This window comes from Poecilia reticulata, linkage group LG21 (assembly GCF_000633615.1).
Source record: "Poecilia reticulata strain Guanapo linkage group LG21, Guppy_female_1.0+MT, whole genome shotgun sequence".
Lineage (NCBI taxonomy): Eukaryota > Metazoa > Chordata > Actinopteri > Cyprinodontiformes > Poeciliidae > Poecilia > Poecilia reticulata.
Genome location: NC_024351.1, coordinates 15,222,500 through 15,234,513, shown reverse-complemented (window position 1 = coordinate 15,234,513; position 12,014 = coordinate 15,222,500). Strand labels below are relative to the sequence as shown.

General features: G+C 37.6%; 1 protein-coding gene across 2 annotated transcripts in view; it reads left to right on the top strand.

Moving 5' to 3' along the window:
* itpkb (inositol-trisphosphate 3-kinase B) overlaps positions 1–9,567 on the top strand; it is a 30,448-nt gene extending 20,881 nt beyond the window's left edge. For both annotated transcript variants that reach the window (XM_008398444.2, XM_008398443.2), the window contains exons 6-12: positions 2,616–2,715; positions 2,969–3,006; positions 3,101–3,276; positions 4,256–4,460; positions 6,085–6,186; positions 7,303–7,374; positions 8,002–9,567. In XM_008398444.2, the coding sequence (XP_008396666.1) occupies positions 2,616–2,715; positions 2,969–3,006; positions 3,101–3,276; positions 4,256–4,460; positions 6,085–6,186; positions 7,303–7,374; positions 8,002–8,211 (903 nt within the window). In that variant the 3' untranslated portion in view covers positions 8,212–9,567. The remainder of the gene's footprint in view (positions 1–2,615; positions 2,716–2,968; positions 3,007–3,100; positions 3,277–4,255; positions 4,461–6,084; positions 6,187–7,302; positions 7,375–8,001) is intronic.
* The last annotated feature ends 2,447 nt before the right edge of the window (positions 9,568–12,014 follow it).

The window sequence follows — 12,014 nt, the reverse complement described above, 5'->3', positions numbered from 1 at the left end:
CGAGTTATTTGGAGACATAATATTATTTCTCTTGATGCTCACAGACCGGAGGAAATCTTCTCTCAGTGAGGTCATCTTTAACTTTCTATTTGCAACGTCAAGCGAGAGGATTTTGTCATAATATCAGTCGAGCGGTGTTTAGGAAGTTGGATTTTTCAGCACATATTTTCAGCTCAGCTGCAATCGCTGGTGACCTTGTTGTTGAACAGCCAAGCTTTGTTTGAACTCTCAGAGTCAAGCTGAATTTTTCCACATCTGATGTAACGATTCCACTGCTAACAAAAAAGAAAAAGCGTCTTGGATTGCTGGGATTTAGATCGAGTGTAATACTGGGTGTGCACTGAACTAAAAATCTGTTTTATTTCTATTTTAGATTTCCCAGAGTTGTTGTGCACCCGGTTTATTTATGCAGAGTAAAAACAGCTTCTCAGCAAAAGTCACACTCCAACCACAAACCTCTGCGAATTGTAGTATTTTTTTTTCATAGGCATCCACAAAGTAATGTATAATTATAAGGCGGACAGAAGTTAAACATAATTTTTAAATGATTTACGAGAAATAAATCTGAAAAGTGTGGCATGCCATTGTTTTCAGGCCACCTGAGTCAGTACTTTTGCAGAAACCCCCCTTTGTTGCAGTAACAGCTGCAACTCTTTTTTGGTATATCTCTGCCAGCTTTTAAACTAAACTTTCTGCAGATTGAGGCTTCCCAGCATGATACTGCCACCACCTTGTTTCACAGTTGCGGACTGTGACACAAGTCCCAAACTGTTTCACAGTCCCACACATGTAACTGGTCTAATGTTGGACTTATCTGACCAGAGAGCAATTTCTCCACATGAAGGCATCACTTCTTATGATTCTATTTCAATAGTAGCTTTGTTCTCGCGGCTTTTTCTCAAGACCCATGCTTTATTGTGTGCAACTGATTCTAATTTACACTCGTTCTGACATCATATCCTAATCAAATGACCTCTAAAGGATTTTAGTTGCACAGGATTTTATATATATATATATATATGTGTCAGAGTAACGAGTGCTTGATATAAATGCTCACCAGACTTTTCTGATTTTTATTTGTAAGATGCTCTTCCGCTTCACAGATATGAACTAATTCATGTTGGTCTAGATATAAAAGCTCAATAAGTTACAATGAAATTTATCGTTGTAACAAAATATGGAAAACACGATTAATGAAGGAAAGTCTGAGCACTATAAAGCCAGAGAACTAGTAAAAAAGAAAAAAGAAAGAGTTGGATTTAAATCAGAGAAAAGCTGTTTATGTTGAAACAACAATGCTGTGTGTGTGCGTGTATATGTGTGTGTTTGCATGTGTGTGTCACTTTGTGAATGAGTGTCTCTTTGTGAGGCAGGACTCCCACAGTTCAATGCATCCCTGCCAGGGACAGGGCGAGCCTTTGCTGAAACCCTGGGTCTGTTTGTGTTTGTGTGAGTTGCCAGGGGAAACCCTGGCTCAGTTCTCCAGAGTTTAGTTAAAATGTTAGAAAACAACAAATGTAAAAAAAAAGGAGAAGTTGGCTCCCCGAGGTCACAGATAGTCAACACAATGTGTGTGTGTGTTTTTTTTAGGTGCACGTGTTTATTATGTCTCTTATAGATTTTTAGCAAAACTGTGAAAAGCAGATAATTAGCCAACATATTTAAAGATCGACTTTAACTGCTGCTTCTCTTCTTTATTTAAACTTGCATTTCAAGGGTAAATACATAATGCAGCCAATCAGTTTATTAGGGTTGGATTTAAACCTGTTCGCTGGGTTGAAGTGAACTTTGTTGTTAAATGTTGCTGTGTATATACTACTGCTTCACAACCTTCTACTGCCTCAGCTTGTAAACAGTTGTATAGAAATTAAGTTAATTGTGCTTAGCTGTGAAGCAGATACTAAATCTAATGGAGATTGTTTATTTGAATATAGCTCATGCAGTCCATGCAAAATATAGGTATGATGCAAATGTGCAACGAGACACAATCGTGCAAAATATTGAGCTAAATCTTTTTATACTGCAGGTAGTGGTACTTCACACTCATACCACTAGGTGGCGGCAAATTACGTTCAAAATGGTCTTTTATTTGTTTAAAATGTCGATCAACAGGCATCTCAGCTGCTCAGAGACCAAATGCAGATTATATTGAATCCTACGCTTGCCTCAAATATTAGTCTAAACTGGTTTGAAACTGAATATGTCAGAAAACTGGTTTTACTTTTAAAGTAGTAAACACTCTTATCAAAAAACAGTTTTTGTTTGCCTTGTAATTCTTGTTTTTCCATTTCTTGTTTTTCCGTTTGAGAACAGATCCATGTTGGACAACAGTCCATGTTGTTGAGGTTGTACATTTAAAGTCATAACCTTCCTGAGGTTAATCTGTATTTGCTATTGCTCTCTTATCTACTTTTGCTAAATTATAATGATTATTATTTTTTCATATTCCACTTAATACATTCTTGGATAGCAGCTGATTCTCTGCCAATGCAGCTACTCGGGAATAAACATCCTGAAAGTCAGCATGCTCCAAGTCTAAGCATAGCAGTGTAACAAAGTAGAGATACATGATAGATACGCTAAGCCTCTTTGTTTCTGTGTGTGTGTTTATGCAGCACAAGTCATGGAAGAAGATAAAGAACATGGTCCACTGGTCTCCATTTGTTATGTCCTTCAAGAAGAAGTATCCCTGGATTCAACTGGCTGGACACGCAGGTATGCAGAACACAGACGACTTCCTGGTTACAAAAGAAAGGGACGGTTGAATCCTAAGTGCTCTGACACATCTAGCTGAAAAATGGTTGGCTGCAACGTTAGCGCTATACATCATCATGTTGGACCCCACAGAGCCTGTTTGCTTAACGGAGATCTAAATCACAGCTGAAGTGTTTTCAGTCAGCTAACCTAAGCTACGGCACTTCAAGCTCTTTCCGCAGCCGCCTGACTCTAAAGGTTTTTCTCTTCACAGGGAGTTTTAAAGCGGGTGCAAATGGACGCATATTAAAAGTAAGAAATTAGCTTCAGATCATCTCTGTTGTTAACAGCTTCCTCATATTTGTAATTCTGATTTAAATACTCAATTGCTAACGGTGTCTTTTAGAAACACTGTGAATGCGAGCAGCGCTGCTTGTCCCGGCTGATGGAGGATGTGCTGAAGCCCCACGTTCCTGGTTATCACGGAGACGTGGAGAAGGATGGCCAGAAGTACAACCAGATGGAGGATCTGCTGGCAGAATTCGACTACCCGTGTGTAATGGACTGTAAGATGGGAGTGAGGTGAGAGTACGCAAAATTGTTTTCACAAAATGTTTTACATTATGTGCTTAATTCCACTGACTGCTCCAGGTTTTTGGTCTTACAGAGGAGCTCGTCTGTTGTCTGAGATGTGAGATGGAAAGTTATTTTATTACGTGTCAACTACAAATGTAATTGTGTCATTGTGCAGCATTTTTCTGCCTGGTCTTTGCTAATTTATTTATATCTGTTTCATTATCTTCTTATCCCCAGCCAAATAAGATAAAAGCATTTTATTTGGCTGAAAGCTGCTTTTTCCACATGTTCCTCCTTTAACCGTCATAGAGCAAAATAATCCCAATCCCTCTTGATGTTTGAGTGTATCAGATGTCAAAATTATCACTCATTTACTCTAAAGTCTGAAACTGGACTTTAAATTTGACAAAACTTGACTTTACAATGGTAAAAAAAAATCAGTTTTGGTTGGGAAATGGGCCTTACATTTATATTAAGTTTAAAGAAAATTCAAGGTGCAAAAGCCAAGTTTAAAGTAAGATATGTGGCTTTGCACATACGCCAGTCACCAGGTACTTACTTACCTGTGCAGGGTAACGTTGCAGCTCTTTTCTACAAAAAATAGATAAAATTTGCGTCACTCAAAAGGCATTTTTCATCTTTTGTTTTCACTCAAATGCTGTTGTTGAATTTTTCACTCGGTACGAGCGAATCCATCTTGATCATAATTTTGCTCAAGGTTCTCCAGAACGTTAACGCCACTCACGTAGGTGCACATTTTACCAAGTTTATACATAACACTGAATGTTACATTTAGAAAAACTCCATTGAGCTGCTGGTCATCCTATGTGTTCTCCTTTTGTGGGAGAGCAGATAACCTCTGTAGGTCAGCTAGAGCTAAAAACCATAGGAACAATATGCAGTGTAAGGTGTGTTTCTACTCATGTAACCATTACGTATTTTCCATCTCCATCCCTCGCCAAATGTTCTTCTCTTAATTTCTCAGGACCTACCTTGAGGAAGAACTAACCAAGGCTCGGAGAAAGCCTGCGCCGAGGCCCGACATGTATCAGAAAATGATCGAGGTTGACCCTGAGGCGCCCACTTTGGAGGAAAACGACAAGAAGGCAGTGACCAAGCCAAGATACATGCAGTGGAGAGAGACAATAAGCTCAACGGCAACCCTGGGGTTCAGGATAGAGGGAGTCAAGGTAAGACTCACAAAGAGGGACAAAGGTGTGTGTGTGTGTGTGTGTGTGTGTGTGTGTGTGTGTGTGTGTGTGTGTGTGTGTATGCGTGTGCATGTGTGAGCAGCTTTCCTTCCCTTCTTTCTTCCAACGGTCTGCGCTGCTGTGTGGTCAATTCAGGAATATGACCTAACTTCCTGTTTTTTCCCAGGAACTTCCTCTCAAGGTACAGGAGTACCCTTGTCCTTTATGAGCTCTGTCAGTGTCAGCTGTGTCGGCCTCGGCATACGGTTCTGACATATTGTGTCCACACTCAAAGTCCCTTTGTCTGTGGGAGTCATGGCTATATAAGGATATTCACAACCTCCTGGTGGTCCGCTGCCATGATGCGGAGGATTATCCCCAGAAAAAGACGTGTGTGTGTGTGTGTGTGCTTCTTCGTTTGGGAAATTATGCACGGATCATCATCATTTCATGGACAGCCAAGCCTGTAGCAATGATTCTATTATGTAAGATGAAATCATGGTAAAGTGTGAGTTACGGGCAGATTGGATCAGAGACTCTCCAAACTTTAAGCCATAAAGAGAGAGAAAAAAAAGTACTTTTGCTTCTAAATATTACCTCGTTGCTAGGCAGCAAGCGGAATAAGAAAAGCTAATTTATTCCTTTTTAAACCACCTAACTAGTGACCATCAATGGTCTCGCCTCCTGTCAGAACATGCTTGCTGCAGCGTTGCATTTTCTGTCACCGCTTCGGGTTCACACACCGGCACTCTGTTACAACTTTGAACATTGATACTTCCACATTTGCTGTTTTAGAAGGGAAGTGTACAGTTTGGTCTGTTGTGATGGTTTTAATCATTAATGAGTTCATTTTAGGAAGACTCTTTACTACAAAGGCACTGGCAGCAGATCTGTGACGCTTCTAAATATAAAACAAACTCTTTTTTTGGACTGTGGGAAATTTACGATGACGAGAGTTACTTGTGATCTATGAAGTGGAAAGCTTGAAGGTTTAAAAATAGTTACTGGATGTTTAGATTTAAAAAAAAAACACAAAGAGATATTTTCTTGCTCAAAGGCTAAATTTCTAAAAATATCTCTCCTACCCTTCTGCCTTCCTTCCACACATTGTTCTCCTTTTCTTCTCCTTCCTACCTTTTCTATGTCCATCTGCTTTCCTAAGACTGAAGCCTGAAAAAGGATTTTCAAATTTCTTCTGCTTTTTTTTCTTCTTTTTTGTCAAGCTTAAATGTTTCAGATTGTCAAACAAGTTATTTGATTTTAATGTTAAGTACTCTTAATAAATTAAAATGGCAATTTCATGTATTAATGGGAAAAAAAGTTATCCAAGTCAACTTTGCCCTAGGTGTAAAAATTAAGAAAGAAAGTTTTCTATCCTGTCTGACAACCGGAAGTAGGTTAAAATATTTTGAAACATCTATAGAAATACAAGGTCAGATAGGAAACACATCCATTAACTGTCAGTCTGCAAGTAGCTGCAAGGTCATTTCTTGGATTTTGCAACTCCAGAGATCTGCCAGTGGATTTGCTCAGGCCAAATCCTTCCAAACATTACTTACCATATTTAACGAGTCACAAATAAAGCCAGTAAATTTTAATTTCCTCTTGTTTTTTTTTTCTGTAGAAAGAAGATGGAACTGTGAACAGAGATTTTAAGAAAACAAGGACAAGGGAACAAGTGGTGACAGCCTTCCATGACTTTGTAAGAGGAGATTCAGAGATATTGGTGAGTGTTTTTCTAAAATGCTCAGTGAGCCAATAAGCTGCCAATTACAATAGTAATAGTAAAGCATCGGAGGATGAGGGAAGTTGTGTATGATGTCCATCATTACGTTTGTGATTGAGGAACAAGTAGACGCTGTGTCTGAACGTTTTAACAGTCTGGCTTACAGTCGTGTAGAACCGCAACAATTCAGACAACGTCGAACATTTCTGTGCTTTAGTTTCATTTCCCACCTGGAACACGGTGAAGCGCAGCTACTTGTTCACATATTTTATAACAAAACTATTAGCAAAGTTTACTGGATGATAACTTGTCCCAGTAATTATTGCGAAAAATGTTAATATTGTGGTTTTGAGTCAATTTTCAAGTAATATATTGATAATGGCATAATAATGCAAGTATGCCCTTTCAAAAACCAGTAAACTTTAATTTTGTAAATAACACCTAGTACTGGAAGATATTTTAAATATCTAAGATAAAACACAATCAAAAATAGTAAATAAAACAAAAAATAAAATGGACTGATTTCTCTGTTGCCCTGCAATAAACATTAATCATCAGAATGGAAATTATTGAATTTATTTTAAGCTGATACAAAAAGCTTATATATAATAAGGCTTATGTATAGAGCTTGCAGGGTTATCTAAGAATATATTACAACTCAAAGTAGCACATAACTGTGAAGTAGTACGGAACTTCTATCTATAACTGTTTTAGAAATACAAATCTGAAAGATGTGCAGTGCTTTTATTTTCAGCCTCGGTTACTCTGATACCCCTAAAGAAATCAAAAACTAGAGCAAGCAGTTGCCCCAGTTGAAAAATAGAAAGAAGATGCTCTGCATGGTTGAGAGAGAAAATCTTTCTGGTCTTCAAACAAAATGCTAAGTGTGGTGAAAGCTCAACACCTAACACTGCTCACCACATTTACAGTGAAACATGGTGGTGGCAGCATCATGGTGTGGGCAAGCTTTCCATCAGTGGGGACTAGAAAACTGGTCAGAGTTGACTGGAGGCTGAATAAAGCTTAAAATAGGGCAAACCTGGATGCTGCTAGAAGGTTTTCCTTTGCTAAGCACATTTAAGACTAATTTTGCTCTTTATTTGTATTATTTTCCAGAACAAATATCTAACGAGGTTAAAGGAAATCCGAGCCACTTTGGAGATCTCTCCGTTCTTCAGAAGTCATGAGGTAAAGACATGCAGCTAGTAGGGGAAACATTTAAGAAGTTGGTTTGTAAAACTTGCAAAAGAAAAAAATACATAATACAAAAATACATAAAATTCTTGCTCACGTTGAAACAAAACACTGAAAATATGCTCTGTGTATTTATGCATGTAAGATTATATTTCTGAAAAATATGTTGAATGCATCATCTGTTTTTTTTTTTTGCGTTGTCACTGATGTATGGATTTTAGCAAAAGTCTTTATGCAGCTTTATTATTTCCGTTGGAGTTGATGGGAGTTAAACACAAGCCAGTTGTGGATTTAATCCGTGCGTTAGTTACCTGTTTACTCAGTTTATGTTGTTAACGTAAAGTAAACACACCAAATCACTCAGACACAGCAAGACTCATCATGGAAATTAGACTGTTAACTGCCTGACCACACGCTTGCGCACATTTTCACACTTTCGCAAACACGCACTCACACACACAGACAGACATTTCGCACGAAGCTGAAACGAGAAGTGAGATAATGTTTTGAAAAGAAATAAACAGGCGTGTTCTGCTGAGCAAATAACGGAGGGAACCCTGCTCGGTTCTGGCCTTTGTGTCCAGCTCTCTTGGATCATCTGGCTGTTGTGTGTCTTCACAGGTCATCGGCAGCTCGCTCTTATTTGTTCACGACAGCAGGAAGCGCGCCAAAGTGTGGATGATCGACTTTGGAAAGACCACGCCCCTCCCTGACGGGCAGGAACTAACCCACCGAGCTTCTTGGGTAGAAGGGAACAGAGAGGACGGCTACCTTTACGGACTCGACAGCTTGGTGGACATCTTCTCCTCCATGGTGGACTCTGAGACCTGAAGTCTGAAGGTTTTGTTTTTGAACCAAGTAAACTTTTGGACACACCACCATTAAAGCTTCCATTCATACTTCACTCTTCTGGAGAAACCTTTGAAACACTGACACTTTAGCTCACGACGCAAACCGTATGGTCCAGCTCCTCTTAGTTCCTCACAAGTGGAACTACTAACAGCGACAGCGCCTCAGTTCCTCATAATTGAGTTATTTTGTGCTGTGGTTTAAACATGGGGAAAAAGGTCAATCTTATATAACCTCATTTTCACAGCATAACCTTTTACTTAAAAAATTCCCATTGAAAAGCAAACAATATGAATCTTGTTGCCTACTACAAACTAAGACCTGTTGACGAGCTTTAATATTATAAATAAATCCTCCGCAAAGGCCTAAACCAACAAGAGGTTACCTAATATTTGATTGTTAATGAGAGCCTCGGCATTCTATTATATTATGCGCTGTGCTTTATGAAAGTATTCACACCCCTTGAACTTTTTAACATTTTGTCACGTTACACCCACAAACTTCAGTGTGTTTTTATCTGGATATCTGACAGACCAACATGAAGTAACGCAATCTTGAAGTGTAAGAAAAATGATTATTTTTATTTTATTTTTTTACATTTTCTGCAAATGAAAATATGAAATAACGTGGATCCGTACGTATTCAGCTTTGATCATTCAAAGCTTTGAAGAACCACTTCTCAACTACTTACAAGATGTTTTTGCCCATTCTTTGAAAAATAGCTTAAGCTCAGTCTGACAGGATGGAGGCATCAGTAAACGCAAATTTCCAAGACTGATTCTGAATTTGTTTTAGGTTAGGACTTTGACTGAGCCATTCAGTCAAAGTCCTAACTTTGATCCTGTTTCAGCTCTGAATGCATTTTTAAAGTTCCTGCAGGAAGATTATACTCAGCCTTTCTTTCAACAATGTCTTTCTTCATTTAAAAGGAGACTGAATCCAAAAATGCTCGTCTTCTTAGGGTGTTTTTATAAAAAAAAGTTTTTAAAAACATGCGTTCTTCCAATTCATAATTAGCAACTACTTGGTTTTGGTCTTTCACATAAAATCTCGATAAAATACATAAAGTTTTATGGCTGTCATGTGACACAAAGTGAAACAGCTCAAGCCGTATACTTCTGCAAGGCACTGTTGGAGCAGTAGTTTGGTACAATTTGCTGTTTTTGGGCTTATTTTATTTTATTTTTATTTTTTTGAGAAAATTCCAAGAAATACAATTTTTAAAAATGCCTTTTTTATAAATTTGGTAGGACTTTGACTAGATATCTAACACACCCCCACCTCTGCTGTCCTGCTTTATTTTGATGGTGTTGAATCAGAAAAAATTATTCTAGGGCTCAAAAAAAGATCTGACCCATGTTTGAGCTTAAAATGGCAATCTTTAACGTTTCAACCAGGCTTTATTGTCAAACCTCTAAATCTCACATTCACTTTCACTCAACATTTCGTCTCTTCAATAATTGTATTTGCTTTCACTACGAGCATAATTGTGAGTTATAATACTATCTTGCAGCTACAAAGTGCTTCACTTTCTAGAGCTCTTCCAATAATAATGGTTGATCCTTCTCACACACACACACACACACATACACACACACACACACACACACACACACACACACACACACACACACACACACACACACACACACACACATTGCATTTAAGGTGACTGTCTTATCTGATCTCAGCACCTGTTTAACAGGTTAAATATTTGTGCTGTGAAGCTGCAGCAGCATGGTATGTTTACTTTTCATTAGCAATAACTAAATCTGGCAGTTTTTCAGGAATTTGTTGATGTCTTGGCTATTAGTATGCTTGTGATTTCTGAAAATGCAAAGTAGTACGTAGATAATGGAATATACACTTGGACCAGGATAAACAGTTCCAGTGAATAGCAATTACAATAGAATAGTTTTGGAATAAATGTTAGTCAGTGATTTGAGGGAAAAAATTATTAGCTGTTGTTACACGGCTAAAAGAAGAAGAAAAAAAAGCTCAGATGCTCAAATTGTGTTTCTTGTTTGCAGATTCTTCATATTCAAATAAAATGAGATATTTTTAAATACCACTAGGTTTTCCAATACTGAAAAACACAGAAGTACTGTTGTTCAGTGAGGCGTATGCACAAGCACTACTGAGCCACGTCATTCAGCAATTTAAATCTAAGAAATTCAGTTAAATAAAAATGTTCAAGATTGCCAATTTAAGCACCGTTAAGCCACAAAATGTAACTCCTTTTTATTGTATTTTCTTTTCTTTTTTGTTTTAATGCAATTTTAAACATCAATTTCAACGTGGAACTCATGGAAAGAGTTAGTACAATTAAGTGGCTTTACACCTAGACAGAGTCAAAGTTAAGCTAGAACATGTTGTTTGATTCACAGTCGTTTGGGAATTACTCACCATGAGGAGGCGCAACGGAGGAAAGCAAAGCGCATTTCCCAGTAGTTTTTGAAGTGTTATGAATTGCGACGTAATTATAACACTTAACACGTTTCTCTTTGGTTGCTCTGGGTAGTTCATGCGGTGTACAGAAAGATTTATTATTTAGTTTTATGTAGTTTTGTTTTTTACTGTAACATAGTTGTTGTTAAATCCTGTGGAACACTTACAGCCATGAACAATCCTATTTAAGCTACACAGTGCCTTGACATTACAAAGCCAAGTCAGAAAGCGGGGGGAAAAACAATGTTGGTTTTTGTTTTTAGGTATAAATATGGATTTCTTTGCTTAGTCTAACATGGGTGCATGTTTATTATTCTCTTAAATGTTTATTACTTTGTAAATTGTTCTGATTTTATTTAAACAACACAATGTATTCTGTGGGAGGCATTCAATTTTTTTTTGAATAATTATATATCTGGATTTGTCATTAAACATGTTGTATTTAAAGAAGTAATCACAGAGAGTAGGGAAATTGGGGATATGACTAAAAAAAAACAAATATGCATTTAAAACAATATATAGCCTATATGAGATTGATATGTTTGGTGTTGATTTTAGAATCATTTGGTAGATGAGAAGGAAATAAAATGTTCTTCACAGGCTGGCCTTTATTAAGCATTTGCTGTTACAGTAAATAAGTAAGTAACTTACAATTACTGTAAGTTAACGCCGTGCCTTCTTAAGGAAACAGGTAAACATCATGGCACCACAATCATGTCTGGGCTGTTTTAATGAAATGTGCTAACTATTCATTTCAGAGCTAGTGGTCATAAATATTGCCTGTTTTCCTTTGTGTGCGCTTACGGATGTTTAATGTAGGTGTTAAAGGTTTGTAGTGTTGCTGGTTTGTGTATTTATTTTTCGGACTGTTCCTTTAAAAATACATTTGTGGTGAAACATGTTTGTGTGTGATATTTTTCTAACTATCTATCGATCCATCTATCTATCTTGTGCATTTCACTTCTTCTGAAACTCTGACCCCTGCAACGCTGCACTCCTTCCCCACACTAATTGCTCTGTTTGCATGAAGCTTATTTGCCATTCAAATCACACCTGTCCACAACAGCAGCAGCATCCGGAGTTGCTGGGAAAGAAAAGACGTGATTCGTGAGTGCTTTTGGCCAGAGAAGCTGTACATGAGCACCTCTTTTCTTTGGTGTGGACTCAAGCTCAGGCCTCAAGAGTGTTTGCTAAAGAAAGCAACTTTAGATGCTTATACTTTTTTTCTCCCATATTGAACTGATTGTAATTCCATTTTGCATTTTTATTGCAATTTATTGTAGGTGTCAGAACTGAAGTACTGTTTTCTAGAATTTAAAATCACAATTTTATTTCAA